Raw genomic sequence first — 24,890 nt, forward strand, 5'->3', positions numbered from 1 at the left:
GTACAAAGTGTGCATTGGTTAGAAAATGGCATTTTTTTAAAGGACGGTGTAATAGAAGTGCCAAACTTAGTGCATCAATTAGACGTTCTTCCTGTTGGGGATGACTTCAAGAGGGCTTTTGTCCTTTTCGCTTACGGATCACTTCTAGCACCCATATCGAAAAATGAGACAAGCAAAAGGTTATTGGCAGCGGTTGACAATGTGGATGCTATTAAATCGTATAATTGGGGGAAGTTTGTTTTAGATTGGTTGAAAAAAGGAATTGCGTCCTATAAAGGAAAGGAAGGAAGAGAAGGTTGTACATACATACATGGATGCTTGTTCTTTCTCATGGTATGTTCTAAGATATAATATTTGTAATGTGTCTATCATTTTATTTTAAATAGCTATAATGTCATTATCATAATGGCTTATATGTTGTAGCTTTTCTACCTACACCGTGTGGATGTCAATGGACCAAAACCGAAGCCTGAGATGTCATGCGTACGTGGATGGACCAACAAATTAATAGGCGAGAGGTTGAATTTGGAGAAGCATAAATATAATGGTTTCAGCTTCGGTGAGGTAAAGTTTACAACTGATACATCTGAAGATGCCGATAAGGTAATCACGTCAATTATGGCTTTTTATAATTGGTACTAAATATACGGTTATATTTGCATATTCATAATTACTTGGAACTCTACGGTTACATTTATATATTAATTGATATATATATTTATTAAACTTGTTTAAAATTGTTAGGAGTTGGCATATGAAATTATTAAAGTTGTTAAGAAATGGAAGCAACGGCACAATGTAGGCCAAGGTAGGGGGTCGAGATCCTCAGAACCCAGTTCATCCACACGACAACCTAACCCATCTTCACAATTGTTTGCACAACACCATCCGATTGAGGAGAAAGATGAATCCCACATACCAGTGGAGGAGGAATTCGAAACCTCCAAAAGACAAGCAAACTCACCCTGGCAATCTTTTACAAAACACGATCCCATGGAGGAGGAAGGAGAAATCCCCGCACCAATGGAGGAGGAAGTGGGAACCTCCACAGCAATGGAAGAGGAGCGTGATGTGCAGGAAGCAGTGATCCCTTTATTACGTGTTATAAAGCCTGGGCGCCATAAGGGATCACCTTGGGTTGAAATGAAGGTCAACCGATTGCGTGTCCTTCGTCCAGAAGCAAAGGCAGTCATCTCATATGCCATGGATGAGAGCAGAAATGATGAGTGAGAAATTATATAAATAATTTCTTATTTGCTCTATATTTACTTACTTTCTATGCTCAAACACTTAATATGTTATTGTTTAATTATAGTGAAATGCTGGTGAACATAAATGATATTTTCCTCACAAGAAAAGAGATGAGAACAATCTCTTACAATCATTGGATATCAAATATGGTATGTTCACTTAAAGTTCATTGATTTTTCAAACCAATCACACGCATGCATTAATGGTTTAAATGTGATCATTGTAGGTGGTTGAAGTCTATTGCCAAATGCTCTAGCTGAAACAAAAGCGTAGAGGAACCAAATTTTTCTTTCCGCCTTCGATTGGGGTAACAAATTCTTCTATCTATAGTGAGTGTTTGTTTGACACATATTAGGTTATCAATTGTGTGCATTTTCAGATTGAACTTTCCAAGATACCTTCAAAAGTGGTTGATAGGAAAGGTAAAATACAAGCAGTTTGGAACAAGTATAAAAGGATAAGGAATGTCGATGATAACAAAGTTTGCCAATTCAATATGGTAATATTTATCGCTTGCAAACATAAATAATTATTATACTTTTATCAAAAAAATATGATTCTAAAAGTAATTAAAATTTTACATTGTTAAATATGCAGCTTTTCTTTCCAATACTTGTAAATGAGAAACATTGGTGCTTGTATGTCTTTAACATTTGCGATAGTCGTATGGATGTGTTGGATTCAATGAAGCAATGTTCGCATGATAAGCGTACTCCAGACAAGATGTCAAAAGATTTGGTAAACGCTTATTACATATGAGCTCATTTTTTTGATTATGTATTCATTTACTGTTAAATTAGGACGGTAAAGTATACAAGTTGAAGAACGTGGTACTGAATTTTTTACTCTAATCATTTATATATTGTGCATTTGTAGGTAATGTTGGTTGAGGTATTCACCGGAAGAGATCTACAAAACTTCATATACAATGTGCCCAACGTACCTCAACAGCCCAATAGGTAATTTTATCACTTAATGTTCCTAGTTTGGTGTACTGATTATGTTCACAATTATAATTAACAGATACCTAAACAGTCTTTTATTCAGTGATAGTTGTGGTGCTTTCATGTTGGACTTCATGGAGAAATGGGATGGTTCACTCAGTCACCCAAAAGAGAAGGTGAAGCCCAATTCTATTTTTTACATAGGTCTTATTTATTTTTTTCCCCGAATGAAGAAAATACCGAATTACTAAATCACACAATCTCCTCGATACTCTTCGTTAATCATTTAATTCTCTGTTTTCTTCTAAACCATTGGTGCATTGTTAATCTAAGCACCCACTGGTCATTAGTCTTCAAAGGAAGAAATGGGTCTTGCCTTTAAAGGTTTCAAAAAATATATTTGTAAAACTGATCCACATTCCTACATACTTTTGTTCAAGGGTTGATACTGGAGGGTCTTCAATTCCAATACATGCAAACATAATTTAAAAAATTAATGCAACCACAAAATGCATCCACTATAACGTTTTCCTTCCTCTTCACTGCACTCCCCATTCTGTTTTTACACGTTTTCCAGCTTATACCTTTCTTTTTTCTTTTTGCATCTTTTAAACCCATGTTTGTGTGCAAGTACTTCACTTTCCGATCTCTCCCCGCTAGGCTGCAATGTCGTAGTGTCAATAGCGGGAAGACCAGGGGACTACGGCACGTGTTGAAACAAAGAGAGCGGTAAGCACCCCCTTTAGGCAACAAAATTTTCAACCTTAGAACCCCCTAATGCAGTATACCCTTAATGTGTGCCATTTTTTTGAAAGAGAAAGCATCCAGCTCTAGTGAGTACGGATCTAACATGAAGTAAGCAATAAAATGAACCATGTAATGAATGATATAGAAAATGTTTGACATCCACTGTATAATGGGTCCTATCGAGTAGAAACCAGCTTTGCTAGATGAGGTTTAAATGAATAGCATATTCTTAAATATTTTCAGACAGTTTTTCATTGTCAAAGAATTCAGTATGAGATCAGTAGCTTAAATCATCAGTCAACCTTGTTTTTCCTACATCACCTAACCAATTAGATACGCAAATACTGGACTCCTGTCATTTTAAATGAACATATTGCAGTTTATATGGTCACTTCACTGTACTTAGTGGTGCTCATTAAAAATGAACCGAACACAAAAGATACTGAAACTACGACATATTGAAATGAATGATTAAAAAATTTCAAAATAAATAGTCACTTTAAGATTACTTTTGGAATGTCAGAAAAAAGGTGCGTGCCATTGAGTGTTTGGAATCAGTAAAAAGGGATAACTATTTTGGGACAGGGAGATCTTTCGTATTATTAGATTTGTTTTGGTTTTGTTTATGTTCATGTCTCTGTGCTGATCTGACCAAATTGCTAACATATTTCCCAAGGATGAAGCTACCTGTTTATGCAATATTTCACATATAAAAGTTTAGTATCACCGAGATTTTGTGCATATGCCAAATTCAACATTGTTGAAAAAGTTTTCTTTATCAAATATATAGTTTCTGCAACACTAGATTCCTATCTATTTACACTTATATGTATTCACGCATGAAGTCCATTTCCCTATCCTATATTCATGATTTGTCTTTACCTGGTTTAATTTGCAGGTGGATGTTGATAGATTACGTGCAATTATTGCTTCAAATTTGCTTTCAGATGACAATAACAAAATGAAGGATTTTGTAAAGAACAAAGCACTTTATCCATTTGGTCAAGCATGTTGATTTCAAGTAAGCTTCCATCAGCTTACTTGTGGTTAGTAATTTTTTTTATTTTTTTTATTTTTATGATTCTAACATCACCTCCATCAGCCAACAAGGTACCATTTACCTCAAGGAACCTCACATACCAGTATTTGCCCAGTTGGAAGCTAGAGGAAGTGGGATAGGACGATCGTTGAATTTTCTAAAAAGTGGTACCTGAAATGATGTGGGATATGGGACATTTGTATTGTTGAATAGTGTCATTTTTTTTTTCATGTATTTTGCACTCTGTTGGTGTTAGCTATTTTTAAAGTTTTAAAAAATAGTAGCTTTGCAACTTTTGATTGTGGATTAGGTTGGTATATTTTTGCAACTATTGTATGGCTTATTATATTGGCATCTACCTTACATGAAATCAAATGAAGTTGCTCTTTTGGGTTTTCAGGAATTAGTATTGTATGGCTTATTATATTAGGGTCTCAATGAAATTTCTTTCACTACTATATTAATGTACTAATTTCAAATTTGATGGAGTTTAAAACTGAAGCAGTTTATAATGAATGAAAAATTGGTTTGGATATTCCTTGGTTCCATGGTGTCGATAAATGGATAGTTTAATGAATGAAAAATTGGTTTGGATCTTCCTTAGAGAAAACGTGGTACCTTGACGCCAAAAAGAAGTACCTTCAGTTCAAAAAACGTGGTCCCTTTGGTAAAAAAGTAGTACCTTTACAAAAGGTACCTATTTTTGCAATTGAAAATGGTATTACACCCCACATCGCTAATTAAGTTGCACATTACATCCACAAACAGCTCCATTAGCGCCATGAATAAGTGTTTAGAGAAAACGTGGTACCTTGACGCCAAAAATGAGTACCTTCAGTTCAAAAACGTGGTACCTTTGGAAAAAAAGTCGTACCTTCGCAAAAGGAATTTATTTTTGCAGTTGAAAACGTGGTTTTATACCCCACACCGCTAATTAGGTTGCACATTACATCCATAAATAAGTGTTTAGAGAAAACGTGGTACCTTGACGCCAAAAAGAAGTACCTTCAGTTCAAAAAACGTGGTCCCTTTGGGAAAAAAGTAGTACCTTTACAAAAGGTACCTATTTTTGCAATTGAAAATGGTATTACACTCCACATCGCTAATTAAGTTGCATATTACATCCACAAACAGCTTCATTAGCGCCATGAATAAGTGTTTAGAGAAAACGTGGTACCTTGACGCCAAAAATGAGTACCTTCAGTTCAAAAACGTGGTACCTTTGGAAAAAAAGTCGTACCTTCGCAAAAGGAATTTATTTTTGTAGTTGAAAACGTGGTTTTATACCCCACACCGCTAATTAGGTTGCACATTACATCCATAAATAAGTGTTTAGAGAAAACGTGGTACCTTGGCGCCAAAAAGAAGTACCTTCAGTTCAAAAAACGTGGTCCCTTTGGGAAAAAAGTAGTACCTTTACAAAATGTACCTATTTTTGCAATTGAAAATGGTATTACACCCCGCATCGCTAATTAAGTTGCACATTACATCCACAAACAGCTCCATTAGCGCCATGAATAAGTGTTTAGAGAAAACGTGGTACCTTGACGCCAAAAAGTGGTACCTTTAGTTCAATAATATGGTACCTTTGGAAAAAAAGTGGTACCTTTGCAAAAGAGATTTATTTTTGCAATTGAAAATGGTTATACCCCACACCGCTAATTAGGTTGCACATTACATCCATAAATAAATCCATTAGCGACATGAATAAGTGTTTAGAGAAAATGTGGTACCCTGACGCCAAAAAGAAGTACCTTCAGTTCAAAAACGTGGTACCTTCGCAAAAGGGACTTATTTTTGCAATTGAAAATGGTATTACACCCCACAGCGCTAATTAAGTTGCACATTACACCCATAAATAGCTCCCGTTAGCGCCATGAATAAGTGTTTAGACAAAACGTGGTACCTTTTTTCCAAAAAGTGGTACCTTCAGTTCAAAAACGTGGTACCTTTGGAAAAGAAATGGTACCTCCGCAAAAGAGACTTATTTTTGCAATTGAAAATGGTATTACACCCCGCATTTCTAATTAAGTTGCACATTACATCCATAAATAGCTCCATTAGCGCCATGAATAAGTGTTCAGAGAAAACATGGTACCTTGACGCCAAAAAGTGGTACCTTTAGTTCAATAACATGGTACCTTTGGAAAAAAAGTGGTACCTTTGCAAAAGAGATTTATTTTTGCAATTGAAAATGGTTATACCCCACAACGCTAATTAGGTTGCACATTACATCCATAAATAAATCCATTAGCGCCATGAATAAGTGTTTAGAGAAAATGTGGTACCCTGACGCCAAAAAGAAGTACCTTTAGTTCAAAAACGTGGTACCTTCGCAAAAGGGACTTATTTTTGCAATTGAAAATGGTATTACACCCCACAGCGCTAATTAAGTTGCACATTACACCCATAAATAGCTCCCGTTAGCGCCATGAATAAGTGTTTAGACAAAACGTGGTACCTTTTTTCCAAAAAGTGGTACCTTCAGTTCAAAAACGTGGTACCTTTGGAAAAGAAATGGTACCTCCGCAAAAGAGACTTATTTTTGCAATTGAAAATGGTATTACACCCCGCATTTCTAATTAAGTTGCACATTACATCCATAAATAGCTCCATTAGCGCCATGAATAAGGGTTTAGAGAAAACATGGTACCTTGACGCCAAAAAGTGGTACATTTAGTTCAATAACATGGTACCTTTGGAAAAAAAAAGTGGTACCTTTGCAAAAGAGATTTATTTTTGCAATTGAAAATGGTTATACCCCACACCGCTAATTAGGTTGTACATTACATCCATAAATAAATCCATTAGCGCCATGAATAAGTGTTTAGAGAAAATGTGGTACCCTGACGCCAAAAAGAAGTACCTTCAGTTCAAAAACGTGGTACCTTCGCAAAAGGGACTTATTTTTGCAATTGAAAATGGTATTACACCCCACAGCGCTAATTAAGTTGCACATTACACCCATAAATAGCTCCCGTTAGCGCCATGAATAAGTGTTTAGACAAAACGTGGTACCTTTTTTCCAAAAAGTGGTACCTTCAGTTCAAAAACGTGGTACCTTTGGAAAAGAAATGGTACCTCCGCAAAAGAGACTTATTTTTGCAATTGAAAATGGTATTACACCCCGCATTTCTAATTAAGTTGCACATTAAATCCATAAATAGCTCCATTAGCGCCATGAATAAGTGTTTAGAGAAAACATGGTACCTTGACGCCAAAAAGTGGTACCTTTAGTTCAATAACATGGTACCTTTGGAAAAAAAGTGGTACCTTTGCAAAAGAGATTTATTTTTGCAATTGAAAATGGTTATACCCCACACCGCTAATTAGGTTGCACTTTACATCCATAAATAAATCCATTAGCGCCATGAATAAGTGTTTAGAGAAAATGTGGTACCCTGACGCCAAAAAGAAGTACCTTCAGTTCAAAAACGTGGTACCTTCGCAAAAGGGACTTATTTTTGCAATTGAAAATGGTATTACACCCCACAGCGCTAATTAAGTTGCACATTACACCCATAAATAGCTCCCGTTAGCGCCATGAATAAGTGTTTAGACAAAACGTGGTACCTTTTTTCCAAAAAGTGGTACATTCAGTTAAAAAACGTGGTACCTTTGGAAAAGAAATGGTACCTCCGCAAAAGAGGCTTATTTTTGCAATTGAAAATGGTATTACACCCCGCATTTCTAATTAAGTTGCACATTACATCCATAAATAGCTCCATTAGCGCCATGAATAAGTGTTTAGAGAGAACATGGTACCTTGACGCCAAAAAGTGGTACCTTTAGTTCAATAACATGGTACCTTTGGAAAAAAAGTGGTACCTTTGCAAAAGAGATTTATTTTTGCAATTGAAAATGGTTATACCCCACACCGCTAATTAGGTTGTACATTACATCCATAAATAAATCCATTAGCGCCATGAGTAAGTGTTTAGAGAAAATGTGGTACCCTGACGCCAAAAAGAAGTACCTTCAGTTCAAAAACGTGGTACCTTCGCAAAAGGGACTTATTTTTGCAATTGAAAATGGTATTACACCACCCCACAGCGCTAATTAAGTTGCACATTACACCCATAAATAGCTCCCGTTAGCGCCATGAATAAGTGTTTAGACAAAACGTGGTACTTTTTTTCCAAAAAGTGGTACCTTCAGTTCAAAAACGTGGTACCTTTGGAAAAGAAATGGTACCTCCGCTGAAAATGGTATTACACCCCGCATTTCTAATTAAGTTGCACATTACATCCATAAATAGCTCCATTAGCGCCATGAATAAGTGTTTAGAGAAAACATGGTATCTTGACGCCAAAAAGTGGTACCTTTAGTTCAATAACATGGTACCTTTGGAAAAAAAGTGGTACCTTTGCAAAAGAGATTTATTTTTGCAATTGAAAATGGTTATACCCCATACCGCTAATTAGGTTGCACATTACATCCATAAATAAATCCATTAGCGCCATGAATAAGTGTTTAGAGAAAATGTGGTACCCTGACGCCAAAAAGAAGTACCTTCAGTTCAAAAACGTGGTCTCTTTGGGGAAAAAGTGGTACCTTCTCAAAAGAGACTTATTTTTACAATTGAAAATGGTATTGCACCCCACACCGCTAATTTTCTTGCACATTACATCCATAAATAGCTCCATTAGCGCCATGAATAAGTGTTTAGAGAAAACGTGGTACCTTGACGCCAAAAAGTGGTACCTTCAGTTCAAAAATGTGGTACCTTTGGAAAAAAAGTGTTACCTTCGCAAAAGGGATTTATTTTTGCAATTGAAAATGGTATTATAACCCACACCGCTAATTAGGTTGCACATTACATCCATAAATAAATCCATTAGTGCCATAAAGAGTACAAACTTTATTCCAATCTATCTAACTTGAGGGAATGAGTAATACAAAATATACTCCAACATCACTTAAAACATTACACATAAGCTAATTTTTTTTTTTTCTATAAGATATCCTAAAAACAATTATTCTCTCCCTAATAGGTAAAGAAGCTGCTTTTAAGCCAGTTCCATTATGAAATAGTACTTTGCAAAAAGTTCTCCTTACCTGATTTGTGTCCATAGTTCTTCAAAGTTTTTCTCCCGGAACGGAGCTCTCAACGACTACAACTTCCACCAGCGTTCCTTAAGCAATTTGATAGAGTTTTACCTTCCAAGTCTATAATTAGGAGTTATGCAAGCAAATCGTAGCGGGTTGAAGTGAGAGAGGTTAATAACACAAAATATTTTTACAAGGGTAAGCATGAATTTATGGAAGACAATTCACTAGAGTTCGAAAATTTCCTAGTATCTTATTATATATACTGAGGAGATTTCCTAGTATTTTCTTATATATGAAGGAAGAACATTTGCTGGTTGAAGACAATGGCAAGCAGCAAAATCCTATACGTCGGAGGGGTCTCATGGCCTCACGAAATGTCGTGAGGAGTTAAAAATGGAATAGTTTCAAATATAAGGAGTTAAAAATGGAATACCTTATAATGCTATAATGAATAGAAGCCAAATAATAGCAAAATAAATACAGGGTACATTTGTAAAAACACTTTTGAAACGTTTATTGAGGGAAAAATAAATACACACTTGAACACATTGAAAAATAAATACACACCAAATCTCGATGGAGGTGACGACGATTACATGCCAGGTTAGTTTTACAAAAAAAAAATGAACCATCGATGTGAGGAGTTATAAATGGAATAGTTTTGAGAATGATTGAGAATGTAAAACAACTACTTTCAATCCATGCATCTCTTAACGAGTACTTTCATTCTATATACTTTCGGTCCATAGATCAACAACTGAGATTTACTAGTGCTAATGTTATGGTTTTGTGCATATGCCATATGTCTATTTATAGAGCCCAATTCACAGACATGTGAATGAATTTTACCCATATCATGATTTGGCAAAAGGGACTTACACATCTCTCCTTTTGGCATGATAGGGGTGTCTTCATAATAGTTGTCGTGTTATACACCTAACACCACTATTTTTAACTTTACCCATGTGATGATAAGATGAGAAAGTGGATTGGTTTTGTGTATCTACAAGAGCTGATTTTTTCAGTGAGAGTCATATTCTGTGACTAGCCATGTGATTGAAAAAAAAGCCAAATAATTTGAAGTGGCCTTACACCATGGCAGATAAAGATGAATGGTCACATTATCAAGAAAAAGCCTTAGTGTCTGAAAAAGTTATAAATAGTGGCATTGTTGTCATGAGGCAGAGTATTGACATCCGTATTTGTAATTACAATTTACTAATTTAAAGTTTTTATTTTAACAAAACTATTATAATGTTAATTTATTTTTTAAATAGATTTCTAAGTGCACTTTGATTATGTAGTATCTTTATTTTTTCTCATATTTGATCAAAGCTATTAAAAAATCTATATGTCAGATGTTGCAGGAATGAGAGCATTTCCATTGCAAAGAAGATGCATAAGGATCCAATTGAAGTTATTCAAGCCATTACTAATGATCCAGACTTATAAGTTGCTTCAGAGTTGTCAGATTATTCAGATACAGGGGATGATGACTTTGTAATTCCACCTCCCCGTTATTGCTAAAAAAAACTTAGTAGTTGAGTTAAATTTTATGCAGTATGTATATGAAATGTATGTATTTTTGATTTATTTTATGCAGTATTTTGTATGAATTCCACCTCTCCGTTATTGCTCAAAAAAACTCAGTCCTTGAGATTTACTAGTGCTAATGTTATGGCATTGTGCATATGCCATATGTCTATTTACAAAGCCCAATTCACAGACATGTGAATGAGTTTTACCCATGTGATGATTTGACAAAAGGGACTTACACCTCTCTCTCTTTGGCAGGAAGTGGGGTGTTTTGCATAATAGTTCATGCACCTAGCACCACTATTTTTAACTTTAGCCATGTGATGATAAGATATGAAAGTGGGTTGCTTTTGTTTATCTACAAGAGCTGATTTATTCAGTAAGAGTCCCATTCTGTGTCTAGCCATGTGATTGAACAAAAAGCCAAATAATGTAAAACAGCCTTACACCATGGCAGATAAAGAGGTATGGTCACATCATCAAGAAAAAGCCTTAGTGTTTGAAAAAGTTATAAATAGTGCCATTGTTGTCATGAGGCAGACTATTGACATCCCTATTTGTAATTACAATTTACTAATCTAATGTCTTTATTTTAACAAAACTATTATAATGTTAATTTAATTTTTAAATAGATTTCCTCCTATAAATTATTTATATCATTTGGATAATCTTTAAATTATTTCATCCATCACTTTTTCAAGTTGTGCATGAATGGTGTCTGCCTATCACTACAACAAAAAATTCATTGTACATTAAAAAAATTCATCATTTACTAAAGTTCCAAAACAATTCACCATTCATCAATGTTCCAAAACAGGAACAAAATCTTCTAGCACTGCTATTTACCAAATTTATAAACCTTCTACCACTTGAGTTTCAGTCTGCACTTGTAAAAAAATCACCTCATTGTCCATGGTACAAAATCCAAGCAAGTAGCTGCATCACACAAGTCTCAAATTCAGTATGCTAATCAGAAAAAGGAACGAATAAGATTGTCATTTATGAATCAAATAGATATCATCATCATTGACAAACAAAATGTAGCGAAGAAACTACTACCAAAACGTACGAACAAAATAACATACATAAATAAACAAAACCAAGATAAGAGAGCCTAGTGCTAATTTGGGCAGTAGGCAACTTAATTCCGCCTACTCCTGATAAACAATACTGCTTTCCCATACAATTAATTTGGGTAATGGAGGTCTAAATCCCCGTGACCCGCCTAATTTAATTCCAAAGGTTTTGTATTTTCATATAAATTTTGGTATACACCCAGAAAGACCAATTAATTATATTGGATTCTCAAGTACAAGTATAATTTAACTTGATTATCAGTGAACAAGATATGTAAGTAGTAATAGACTAAATAGTAAAGGGAACCAAGATCCAGTATAGGATATTTTCAGCAAGGGGTAAGAAAACAGGATCATAAAAGAACTGGACAAAGAAACTGCAACTATATTTCAAGATTAACCAGTTAAACATCACCTTTTGAGTCTTTAATTTCTTTAATAACCCTACTTCGGGATCACTCCTACACCAACACAGTTATTTTTTTATTTTTTTTTTTAGTATTTTCTTCAGCAGTATCCTAAAGCCATCATCCATACCAAGACAGTTTTTGGTTTCTTTTAATTTTCTAATACAGTTTTCTAATACAGTGTGTGATTGTTCCAATCAAGAGAACCAACCCTTGAACTATGCCCGTCTTGCAAAGTCCTCAGCTGTTCAGAAAAACCAAGAAAATTAGAGTACAGGATGGAGAGGTGGCACCAGAAAAATCAAATCTAATGCCTAGATCATGAGAAATGTGACAATTTGCAATAAATACATTTCATTTCACTCCAAATAAAGAATATAATACTCTTAGTTCTAATATTTGTTTTCTAAAATATAGGCCAACTATACAAGCCATAATCCTTCATAGTAGTTCACTTTATGCATTATATCAGTATAATAAAATCTTTAATGATACATGCCTCATTCAACCTTGCACTTCACCACTAAACTGGACTTTGTTCTCTTCCAAACTAAATAAAACGTAAAAGAAACTACCAACTTTATCAGAACTTAAATGGGATATAAAAATGCATCTTGTGTTGCATTTAAACCCATGTTTTTCTTTAAGTTTTTCTTTTTCCACACAAAATGCAGTTAGAGAAACTGACAGAAGCCCAATTTCTTCTTAGCACCTACATATCATGGAAAACATGAGTTCATGAAATATCAAAGAGCAGAGTTCCTGGTTTGTAGTTATTCAGTTGAACGTTTCGTTCCTCCAACCACTCGGGCTGTGAGTGCCTCTATTCTTTATTTTTAGGCTTTTTCGTCTCTGATTTAAATTTTCTTTCAGCGAGAATGTGTTTTAAATCTTATTGTTTATCATCTCATTTTTTGTAATAAAATTTTTCTTTATTGACCAGGGTTTCTTACAACTAGTCAAAAATGCTTGTCATCTTTTTTTAACAGAACAACATTAAAAAAGAATGCCAACTTTTCACCATGCCTCATCTAATTACTTACAATAATCTGTTCAAAGAAACAAAAGCATAAATGATCAATAAAATAGAAAAAACGAAAGCATAATTAAAAGAAAACTCTTACCATCCGACAAGATGAAGGGTCCAACAGCAAGATGTACTCCATCCGGAGCCCATCTGACACTTGTCACATGCCCAATTTCCTCATCAATCACAACAAGTGCAGAAGTAGCGCCATTAGCAGCATTCCACAAATATACTGAATTCCCAAGAGCGATAGCGACAATGTTACTGCTACTCCAATCCAGTAAATTCAAATAAAACTCATCTAGGAGCTCAGAAACAACAAGAATCCTTTCTGGAGACTGTTAAATTACCAAACAAACACATGTCAACAAGAAAGCAATCAATCCAAAACACAAATCAATTGTATGAGAGCTTAGCAACAAGAAGAAGAAAAAGGAAAGAAAGAAAACCCACTTGGGGAATCTATCTCCTAGACTTATTCTTAAAAGCAAGGATCCTCTTCCTGTAAGCTTCTTTGGCTGGAGAGCATGGTGTTGGGCTTTCCTTTCTTACCATCCCACCGTTGAGCATGTAATGTACAAAATCAAAATCCATTGCAGATCGGTTGGGAATAAACCTATCCAGCTGCCATCCCAAAAGAACAAGATTAGTGTGAATTTCCAATAAAACCTATATATATATATATATAAAGGCAAAATGACAGGAAAAAATCAGCCATAGAGTTTAAAACCCAGGAGCAAGATTAGTGTGAAGCCTATTGCGATGACAAAAGAAGGCAGGCAAAGATATTAAAAAAAAAATTAAATAAATAAAGAGAGTATATTTTGAAATGTAATATTTTCTTTATATGGAACACAAAAACAAAACCTGAAACTATCGTTACTGTCTTCTACAACTATTTTGGTTCCTTTCGAGTAAAAATTCTTTGTAATCCAAGACAATAGGACATATGATAATATTACATTATTATCTATTTTCCTCACTTAGAAACCTAACAACTGGAGAAATGAAAATGCTTACCGGTTCACCTTATAGCCTGTTGGCTTATGGTTTGAATTATAAACCCACTGGTCAAGGTTCGAGACTGGTATATATAGAGAGGAAGCTATATGAGAAGTCACAGATGTTAGATTGTGAATCTTTTGGTCATTCAACCCAATCTTGCTCTTCTAAGCCCACTACTAAGCATACACAAAAATGGAGAATGAAGGAGGACGGCTAGACCTAATTCGAATTAGTGGGAGGAAGTTATAAGGGGAAAGGGAGAAGTGTTGTGGATCCCCCCAATGAGGAATTGTGAAAGGAAAGCCCTAAAATGGCTATACCTATTGCTTCATTATCAAATATATTTGAATTCACTTCTTCTTTTGATGTGTCTTTGATCACAATCTCATTGCACCTCTCTCAAGAGATTATGGGACCTATTGATTATTTAAACTTTATTGGGTCTATTTCTCTGAATAAAGAAAGAACTACGTAAATCCAATTTATACAAATAGAAACAAAAACATATTGAGTGTGTTTTCCCTGAATCTTCATGTTGAATCCCATGGAAATCCAAACCAAGAAACCTACAGGACTATGACTTAAAAAATTATCTAATGATGTCAAAAATTCTAGTCGTGCAGAATCTATACAAGTTGAACAAATAAACCCTAAATTCCTGAAAACTCATATTCGTAGACAATAAACCATCCAAATATGCTAAAGAAACCCTTACGTGAAAAAAAAATCAAAATCCAAGAAATTAATGGGAACATCAACCACAAAAATCTAAAGATATTGCAAACAACACTAGATATCGTCTAAAAAAAAGAAACATTCAAATAGTAGACGAAGAAACCGTAGTTCACAGTAAATCCAAAAGTCCAACAAATTCACGAAGACAAACAAAAGAAAGAAAATCAAAAGGAATTCGATACAAAAGCTAAAAGAATTTAAACTTTTCTCATTTTCTTGAATTCATTGCAACGAAATAGAAAGCCAAAAATATCAATTGGTTGGCGAACATACATAAACACACACAAGCAGATGGAAACACATACTTTTTCGCACAAATTTTGCCTTCGAAGTTTCTGATCGGAGAGAGGGAATCGCGACATTTTTGTGTCCAATTCCTGAATCCAAAATTGATGTTTTAGGAACAGCATATATATATATATATAGGGATCAAAATTGTATAAAAACAGAGTAGAAATCCTAGCAAAACGATGAACAAGACTAGAGAGAGAGAGAGCAAGAGAGCGTTGATGAATGAGTTGGGTTTAAGAGAAAATTAGCAAAACCTCCACATATCAACATGTACGAAGAACGTGAGAACTTGCATTAACTCATTAAACAACATATCAACAACTTCTCCTCCACAACAATCAATCAAAACCTCCACATACGATGATCCCATACTCCCATGCTTTCAACATTTTAAAACAAGAAAAAAAAAAATGGCCTCCACATGGGCCGATGTAGCAATAAGGTAATAAAGTTCAAGATACACCATAAAATTGGTCACTTAAAGGCATGTGACCCCCCCGAGTATGAGTATAAAAAGCATTACAAATGTGCAATCATAAAAGATTTTTATCGAACATAAAGACCATATAACTTACAAATTTGATGTACTTGATAGCCATGCAATCGACGCTCCCGTTGTTATCTCTTCCCAGCCCCTAGCGGGAAGACTACATTTGAAGTACATGCAAATCAATTAAACAAAATATAACACCAAAATATTGTACAAGTGGAGATGGTTAAATGAAAAAACTCAAAAATAAGGGACATATGAGCAGACAACTTTTTTATTAGGCGCTAGTAACCAAAAGCAAGACTCTAAACAAAATAAATAAATAAATAGGGTAACAGTAGTCAACTAAGATTATAGCAAAATCCTTTTTATTATTGTTTCTTTATTTTTTTATTCTATCAAACATGATTGGACAATTTGGACCACAAAAAATCAGAAGGAAGCCCAAAAATCTATTTGAAACAATTTTTCCCAGAAATACATACTTCCCTTTGAAAAATCAATAAAAAAGAAATTCTCAAACAATTTGCATGAAACCAAGTCCATTGGAAGCTTAAACACACAATTTTTCTTCTATCAATTTAAATCAATAAATTTTCTTACCGATTAAATAAGGTTTGAAGGAAAAGATAGGAAAAATTCTGCTTACAAAACAAGGATCACAGCATGTTAAGATTAACTTCAAAAATCCATACTAATTTCAAAACCCAATCAATTTGAGCCAAAACAAAAACCTGTAAACTCATTAATAATAACTGATATCACATAATTTGAAGTGATTATTGTCAATTATGCTCGTGAGTTTGAAACGTATTCGTTCACGTGATCTTTTGGACATTTAATAGAGAAACAAACAAGTCTTTTTCTTTGTCATTGTATAAAAAAGAACAAGTGATAAATACCAAAAAGTGCGATACATACCTCATCGGTTCGCAACACAACAAATTGGTCTCTGCTGGTTATATGTGACAACACCTCACTTCAGGGACGGATATAAGTCCAAAATCCTTAATAAAGTAGTCCCCAAAGGCTCTAGACATTGCCAATCTGGGGCATTCCTCATTCGGCAGCCAAATTTTATGCACCACAGGCTTGTCGTTTAAACTGAACACTCTTCCTTTGTACTGATTTATCCATTCAGCCTCATCTGTCAAACAATGTTGATTATGTAAACACAATGTTCATATAATTTTTGAGACACAAAGAAAGTGAGGAAGAGAGAGACTCACGAGGTAAATTGTGGTTGAAATAACAGTCATAATGCAGTAGGGGAGCTCCAAGGAATTAATAGTGAGGAAACAAGTCATAATGACTTTAATATGATGTTATTTTCCTAGCCTTCCGTAAGCATGTAACATGTAAGCCCGTCCATTGTCACATAATCCCATAACCTCCTTGCTTTCACGACCCTCCAGCTGCCAGAAAACTCACACACCTATGATTTTTAAATAACACTCCACATGAGACTCATACGAGGACCCAGGAAAATAATTTCAATACCAAAATAAACCACCAGACGAATAATACAGATTCAACTTAGAATAAGTTACATCATACTTAGAAATGTTTTCTAAATAAGTTAGAAATACTATCACAACATAGTTATACTAATGCAGTAGGGGAGCTCCAAGGAATTAATAGTAATTACAAAATAATTCCATATTTAAGGCCTTAACACCTTACAAAATAACTCCACTAGAATTAGCAATTATATAACTATTCTATCCAGGTATAGGAGCCTTGCACTTTCGACGATTATGACCATTCTCGCCGCATCGCGAACAGTGTAACGACCTTACATTTTGAAATTATGATTCGATTCGTTTAATACGAGGTCGTCCAGGGGGACGTGTTACCGCAGGAGGCCTAAGATGGGAAGCACCTTCACTGTCAGCAGCAGCAACAGCAGCTGCATTCGGCATATCATGCATGGGGACAGAAGACATGAGATGTTCACATAGTTTTTGTTGTGTTTCAACCCTAAACCATGGATCAACCATCTCATAAATATTTAAAGATAATTCATGGATGGCATAGCATGCATGCGAACAAGGAATCCCACTCATGGTCCACTTCAAACAACTACAAGAATTTTCACTGCCAAATACCACCCTGAATGGTTTTCTGTCTCGATCATATATTGTACACTCAGTAGGTGAAACACGCATCGACTGAAAACCAAGAGCTAACTCTTGCTCTTTTTTTATTTTCTCCTCAATACGATCCCCAACCGGGATAGTCCACTTCTGAACGTCCAAACTCTTTTGGTATAAAAATTTGCTGAGTCTTTGCATGTGTGTATCTATCAACCTTGTGATTGAAAAAACCCTCTCTTCTTTCACCCATGCATTGAAGGACTCTGCTTGATTGGTGTATAATTTATCCCAACGCTTGGGAGTAAACATAGCATTTGACCAATGTTCAGGTGAATTCGCCAAAACCCAATCGCATAACTCCCCTCGAAATACCCGCATGCAGCCAATGCATTCTTATACTCATCTACAGTTCGAGCATATGCAATTTTATCGAGTAATTTTTTCGCATGCTCTTTACCCGAAGCCCTCAATCCTAAACTTTGTCTCCCAAGAATGGATGTAGAAAAATTCGCCGTTAGGTGACGAAGACACCATGAGTGGTACTGGGAGCCAAAAATATCTCTAATACAACTTATTAGGCTCGGATGCCTGTCGGTTAAGATTGTCACAATGCGACCATCTAGAATCTCTTTCACCTTGCTCAAGAACCAATGCTAATCATCATCATTCTCAGAAGAAACAACAGCATACGCCAAAGGCCACAAGCCATCATTCGCATCGAACCCCGTTGCACCAAGCATTGTTCCTTTATAATTGCCACTCAAGTGGCAAGCATCGATTGCTAACATGGGCCTGCAATAGTTGATGAAACCTCGTATGGAGCACCCATAAGCTACAAACACTCACTTAAATCTCCTATCATCCGTGCACTCCCACGATGTAATTGTCCCAGGAATATATTCTGCTATTCGTTCACACAACCACGGGACTAAAATATAGCTATCCTTGGGATTTCCCTCAATGATATGACGTGCACACTCCTTAGCTCTCCACGATTGCATGTAAGTCATTTTAGCAGAAAATTCACCGTTTATGTCTGTGGAAATAGTCTTGGGGTTGCATTTAGGATTGTCCCTAACCTTGTTCACAATAGCTCGACCCATTTCCTTCGACCAAAAAATGGCTTTATAATCTGAAATGTCTTGAGCAGTGTGAGTGTGAACATTATTAAACCGCTTGATTCTCACTATATCACCACTTCCTTCACAACCAGCTGATAATTTCCATGGACAATTATTAACCTCGCACACAACTCTATAATATTTTCTGCTATTGTCCAAGTACTTGAACCGAAAATGATTACGAAGACCAAACAAAACGAGTGCATCTTTGAAATCATTTGGGCTGTCAAAAAGCTGATCCACGCAAAGAATGTCATCAATGTGTCGGAAAGAATCCCGATGCGCATTTATCGGAGGAAATGAAGACGTTGACGCAACACTTTGTAGAAGACCAATTGGCGATGTGGCTTCAACAAATTGTCTACAAGTGGATAAAAAGGTATATTAAAAATCACATAACCTATGCAGCGCATACATCAATGTATTACTTTAAATATATGTGTCTTACCTCTCACTATGATCAGTAGGAATTGTGCATGATGCAATTACAGGCTCTGCATCTTCCATATACACATTTAGCATGGGACCACTCACTACAAGCATCACTCTAAATCCAGATTCTCCCGTCATCCTCAAAAGCTCATTCTTGTTAGATTCGGTGGTATAATATATGACTTTACCACTCATGTTTGAAGATGAACGTTGTTGTAACTCATTTATAAATGATTCGTATGTTGTTGTTGTTGTTATCATAAAAGGGTCTGTGACACCGCCGATGTATATAATTTCCCCATTCTCATTTTTGTCAATTTTCCCATCAAATCGACAATAGCATATAATTTGTCTCTCATCCATTTGTCTAACTGCTTCGAAAATTGACTCATTAGTTTAAAAAAAAAAAAAAAAAAAAAAAAAACTAAATATGAAGTTCAAAAAATAATGAAATATAAAACAATTAAATATCATAATTATATAATGTAATTTAGAGATCTATTTACAGCGAAACACTACTAATTCCCTCAATAAGGATAGGCGGTGTCAAGATTAAACTTTTCCTAAACACACACTACAGACCTTTTTCAAATCAAAATACAACCACAAAATCAATGCCATTGATTACTAGATAATTGTATCACTATGTGTACAACAAACATATATACAAGATGAGGGAGATTATGAGATGAATAGAGAGTTAAATGGGACAATATAGATTGAAAATAAAAAATTGAGAGTTAAATAGAGAGAGAGCAGAGTGTTGAATATTTTTCACACACAAAATTTATATGTGTAAGTCTTGAAAATGGGGGAGACAAGTACAAGGGAATGTTGGAATAATAAATTAATACTAAATACATTTTTTTGATAAATTAATGCTAAATACATATATTAAAAAAGCCTCATTTATAGAGTTTGCTAGCTTTTGCATCAATTCTATCATGTGCGTAGATGCCTAAAGACATATTACACAGAGGTATACTCTACATGCCATTTGAGAAAGAGGCAACAATCTTGAATAATTCTTGATCTAAATTGAGTTATAATAATTAATTATACATAAAAACTAATTGGACTACCTATGTGTTGGTGGCTTTGAATTTTAACTCCTAAATTCCTACGTTCTGCTGAGGATTTAGTCTGCAGTCATCAAAGAGCCTTGAATATATAGCTTGAATGAAAAAAGCTACCAAAACAAATAAAATCATTCTTCTTTGGCCCTCTGACTATGTGGGCATGGAAGATTCCCGTAAATAGTCTGGTTATCTTAAAATTGAACAAATTGTTAAGTTTCAGAATTCTTTCTAATCGGAACCATTTTTTATTTTTTGTATTACTTACTTTTTCCACTTCTATTACCACCCTTCCCCATCCAAGAGACTCAGCTTGAGTGGTATCTCATGTCGCTTCCAAATAAGGATTCAATTTCCATGTAAAAAATAATAGTAAAAAATTGATAAATTATGACTCTTTTTGTAGGAGGATACAGATATAGCTGATTTTACATAGATATTATTTTCTAACGGAGTGAATTGATACTACTCATAGCTATCGACCAATATTGTGGTGTGTATTGGTTGTAACTGACAATGTGAATTTAAAATTTCAAATGGATATAACCATGGTCAGTATTAATGGTTTTAACTAAATTTTGATATTTCCATTAAAATGGTATCTCTCTTTGATTTTGGATCATGTGTGTGGTTATTAAATTATGTGTTGATTTGTAAGGTTGCTTTCAGATTTGGACAAAAATAAAATGAAAGTCTTGATAGTTTGTTGATGTAATGAGCTTAAAAATTTAAAATTATATGCTTTGAATATATATCTATATCAGTCCATGGCAACTACTGCTTAATGATAAATAAGCCGTGAAACTACTTTGATCATATGGAGCTTATTAGTTGCATCATGATTACTACTAGTTTTGTGTATGTGTTCCATTATGTACTAGTTAATGTGTGGTATTTAGGCTTATGGCCAGTGTGTGTGTGTTAAAATCATGTATAAACATACATATATATGACAAAGTCGTGTTATGTTTAAATATTTCAGCCTAACTCTTGTAAAAATTAGAACAAATTCATGTTGGTTTGGATGGCATTAATGGTTTTTTTTTTGGAAGGTTAAACAAGTATTATTATACCATTTCTCTCATTCCTTCTCTTTCTCCTTCCAAATCGAGGTACGTTAGGGTTTTCTCTCCCCTAATGGCACACGTGTTCTATGGACCTGTATTAGAGTATAGTTCACACTATGATTCTTATGATTGATGTGCTTATTGACGGTCCAGTGCTGTTTCAATCTCCTCCTAACAGCACTTAACATAATCATAAACTAGATTTAGCTCAGCCATTTTGTCTTGAAGTTTTTCCTCAATCTCATTGGGAAGCTATTCATGTAGTGGCTGAAATATGTTTGTTTTTTTATGATCCAAACACACTCAAACAAACAAGAACAGTGACCAATAGCTAGCCGCAGAAGTTACAATAGGTGTAGCTAGCCTATGACAAGTGTGTTTGTGTTAAAATTTAGGTCATACAATTCTTTTTAACAGGTGTAAATCTAGCTCCCATTCTCACGATTTGTTTGTAATTTAATTTTGTTGCTTTTGCGCTCTATCTACCACTTTATGCGACTTAGTATAAAACCAAATATAAATATTAACTTACTGAATTTTTCTGTTACTATCAAATACCATTAAAGCAAAATTACAAAATTAGACCCTCCCTCACAAGAAACAAAATTTTAAGAATTTATTAATCATTCTAATCGATTGCAATAGGCTGCCAACATAGTTAATTGAGAGTCGATAATTCAAAGAGCATTTCATTTTATTTTTGTCCAAAGCTGAAAGCAACCTTACAAATCAACACATAATTTCATAATCACACACATGATCCAAAATCAAAGAGAGATACCATTTTAATGGAAATATAAAAAAATAAGATGTTTGGATACAATTGAAAATCAAAAAATAAAAGTACATGAAGCACCAGATTTAAAATTAGATTCCTCATAAGTACAAATAATTCTTTGAGACTACGCTTTCATGAGTACAAATAATTCTTTGGGAGCTCCGAGAATTAGTGGGGTAAAACCATGTATATCTCGATTGCGAGAAAAATATATAATGCAGCTAAAAGAGCATAGGCAGATTTAATAAAGCAATCCCCACAAAAATCTATAAACTCTACCATGTTTGAAGGCTTTTCTCTTAAAAAAGACTTTAGTAGTACTACACTTATCTGTTTCCCATTGAAAACTTTAAATCACCCATTAGCTGTTTTGATTTTGATTTTGATTTTGATTTTGATTCCTTTCCTAGTGCAAAGACATGTAGTATCCGTATTCACCTTCACATAAAGGTGGTGTCTTTGGTTTGATTGTAGTGCCAGAGTTTTGGACCAAAAAAATCAGATCCACCTCAAAGAGAGAGAGAGAGCTCTCTCATGTAGCCTTTTCAAAACAGAGCAAAATACAAAGAAATATTGTCAGTGTTCCCTCAACCTCTTCACTCCTCATTTATGAAACCTGTCTTTCTTTATTTATTTGACATCAAAGCTCTATCAAGTGAAATTCTCAACTCAACTCACAATATTATATATATATATATATATATATATATATATATATAATATGTTTTTGGAGTAAGTGTTGTGATTCTGTACACAATAGGAGATTATTTATTATCTATTATTAGAAAATCGAACAGATAAAATGAGAAACTTTGGGAATACCCCCCCTAAGGTAGTGTGTTTAATTATGGCATTCATATTAAGTCATCAATTTAATATGTATGTTCCACAATATATTTATATATATGCACGGGTGTAGAATATATTAGATAAAAAAGTAGTGTTACTCTTCAATTTATACAAAAAGTAGTGTTACTCTTCAATTTAGTTCTAACTTCTATTTCTACTTTGATTCCAAATAATGCAAAGAGGTGTCATATTCTGATCTGGTATAGAGAATGCTACTCAAAACCTAATTCTCAGAAAGCTTAATTTCTCTATTAAGCTCTCCTCTTCGCACTTCTTCAGCTCTCACGGCTGTTGGGGAAGTTCTTGAAAAATCGGCAAACTCTCTCTCATCTCCCAGAGAAATGCTGCCCAGAATTGACGAGAGTGGCAGGTTTTGCAGCCCCAAAGCCGCCAGAGAGATCACCTTGTATGTCCCCCTCTTACCAATTTTTGTTTTTCTGTGTGTGTATATATATAGAAAGTTCGGGCTATTTGTTTTGGTTCTTTGATGGGTTGAAAATTGCTTGAATTTCAATGTCAGGATAATTATTTATGCGGCGTGTTTGGAGGGTTATGACCCAATTCGGCTATTCAAGAAGAGAATCAACGCCCGAAGAGGTATTAGTATTACCAATGCTATGTCTTGTTTTATGACAATATGTTTATCTTTTTGGGTTTTTCTGCATCCCTTTTGATAAAACTGAATAAGTACTTAATTTATTTATTTATTATTATTTATATAACTGGTGTTTAGATAACTACCTACTGCTTTATATTTTCTCTTTTCATCTCGTTAGAAACTAAATAACTTCCAAAGCATCAGTCTTGGACAGAATTTTGATCGAAATTTACTTCTTTCTTTCATGCTCTCTTTCTTTTCCCGTAAATACAATTTAGACGTAAAGGTCATATAACAGTTTTCCCATTATTGTTCGTGTCTTGTATTTTCAACTGAATTTGGGCTTAGGTATAAAGCAGCTTGCACTCTTCACCGGTTGGGGGGGGGGGGGGGGGGGGGCGCGGGGGGAACTTGTAAGCATATCTAGAAATTTGTTGTTTAAAACCATTCAAATTTCATGAACAGATGGTGAAGAAATCTTTTCCATTTCTGGTCATTGCATGGCAATATCTTAGACTAAATTTTTTAATCGTTTAAAAATGTTAACATATTCAATCAGTCTACTAAAAAGAATTATTTATCTAATTTATTTAAATGTTGGTAATTAGCAGACACCAAGGCCATCACTGACATGCTCTAAAATGCTATGTTTCCCTAGTGAAAACATTTACCAAAGACTTCCAACCTTGTAAGCTAAGGCACAAATCATAGCATAACCATGAAGATTTGTTGCTTCATCTCTGAGTCACAGTCCAAAGATCCAAACAGAGTAGCTTCTTCCCTTTTGTTTTATATTGAGAACTAAAATCTTTATTAGTGATTCTTAACACCCAAGATATTAATCATGAAATTATTATAAAGCATTTTCATTTAATTGAACCAAACTCAAATTTTATATTTAATTACATTTCAACCACTAAACCATAACAAATATAGTATGTATGAAAAACCTGTTTTTAATTTAATATTGTAGAACCAATACTAGTAATCTTAAACAATTCTTTTACTAAGCAAATGCAAATGGGAATGTAGATTTCACAAACATTTGATAACAAGTGTCCCTACCCAAAGACTATCACATGCATGCCTCTTTACAGTTTACATTTATTGATTGTATCATAAGGTCTCCAGAGCAAATGACTTATGAAGATAGGATTTAAGCTTGTTACCTTTGCACAAGCTAGTTAGCTAACTAGTGAAATCCAACAAAAAGCCTGTAGGCACCACACGTACTGCCACTTGCTTCCACATGGTCCTAGTAAATTTAAAGAAC

The 24,890-nt window shown here is 34.6% G+C and overlaps 2 protein-coding genes and 2 long non-coding RNA genes across 4 annotated transcripts; 2 read left to right on the forward strand and 2 right to left on the reverse strand.

The window, feature by feature from the left end:
• The first annotated feature begins 953 nt into the window (after positions 1–953).
• LOC132270056 (uncharacterized) lies at positions 954–1,507 on the forward strand. Its single transcript, XM_059771268.1, has 3 exons — positions 954–1,226; positions 1,316–1,400; positions 1,478–1,507. Exons 1-3 carry the CDS (start codon positions 994–996, stop codon positions 1,505–1,507), a joined length of 348 nt encoding a protein of 115 aa, XP_059627251.1. The 5' UTR covers positions 954–993.
• LOC132268602 (uncharacterized) lies at positions 1,507–2,206 on the forward strand. Its single transcript, XR_009469312.1, has 4 exons — positions 1,507–1,558; positions 1,631–1,750; positions 1,849–1,989; positions 2,128–2,206. It is a non-coding gene; the product is annotated as an uncharacterized LOC132268602 (long non-coding RNA).
• Positions 2,207–15,124: 12,918 nt separating this feature from the next.
• Positions 15,125–17,367, reverse strand: LOC132268603 (uncharacterized). The gene is made up of 4 exons (XR_009469313.1): positions 16,830–17,367; positions 16,522–16,747; positions 15,686–15,757; positions 15,125–15,196 (listed from the first exon to the last, which is right to left on the reverse strand). It is a non-coding gene; the product is annotated as an uncharacterized LOC132268603 (long non-coding RNA).
• Positions 17,368–18,349: 982 nt separating this feature from the next.
• On the reverse strand, positions 18,350–19,612 carry LOC132270057 (uncharacterized). The gene is made up of 3 exons (XM_059771269.1): positions 19,266–19,612; positions 18,543–19,178; positions 18,350–18,488 (listed from the first exon to the last, which is right to left on the reverse strand). The coding sequence occupies exons 1-3, from the start codon at positions 19,610–19,612 to the stop codon at positions 18,350–18,352; spliced, it is 1,122 nt and encodes a 373-aa protein (XP_059627252.1).
• Between the last annotated feature and the right edge of the window lie 5,278 nt (positions 19,613–24,890).

This window comes from Cornus florida, unplaced genomic scaffold (assembly GCF_030987335.1).
Source record: "Cornus florida cultivar Cherokee Brave unplaced genomic scaffold, ASM3098733v1 CherokeeBrave_3.0.0_Hap2_Chr08, whole genome shotgun sequence".
Lineage (NCBI taxonomy): Eukaryota > Viridiplantae > Streptophyta > Magnoliopsida > Cornales > Cornaceae > Cornus > Cornus florida.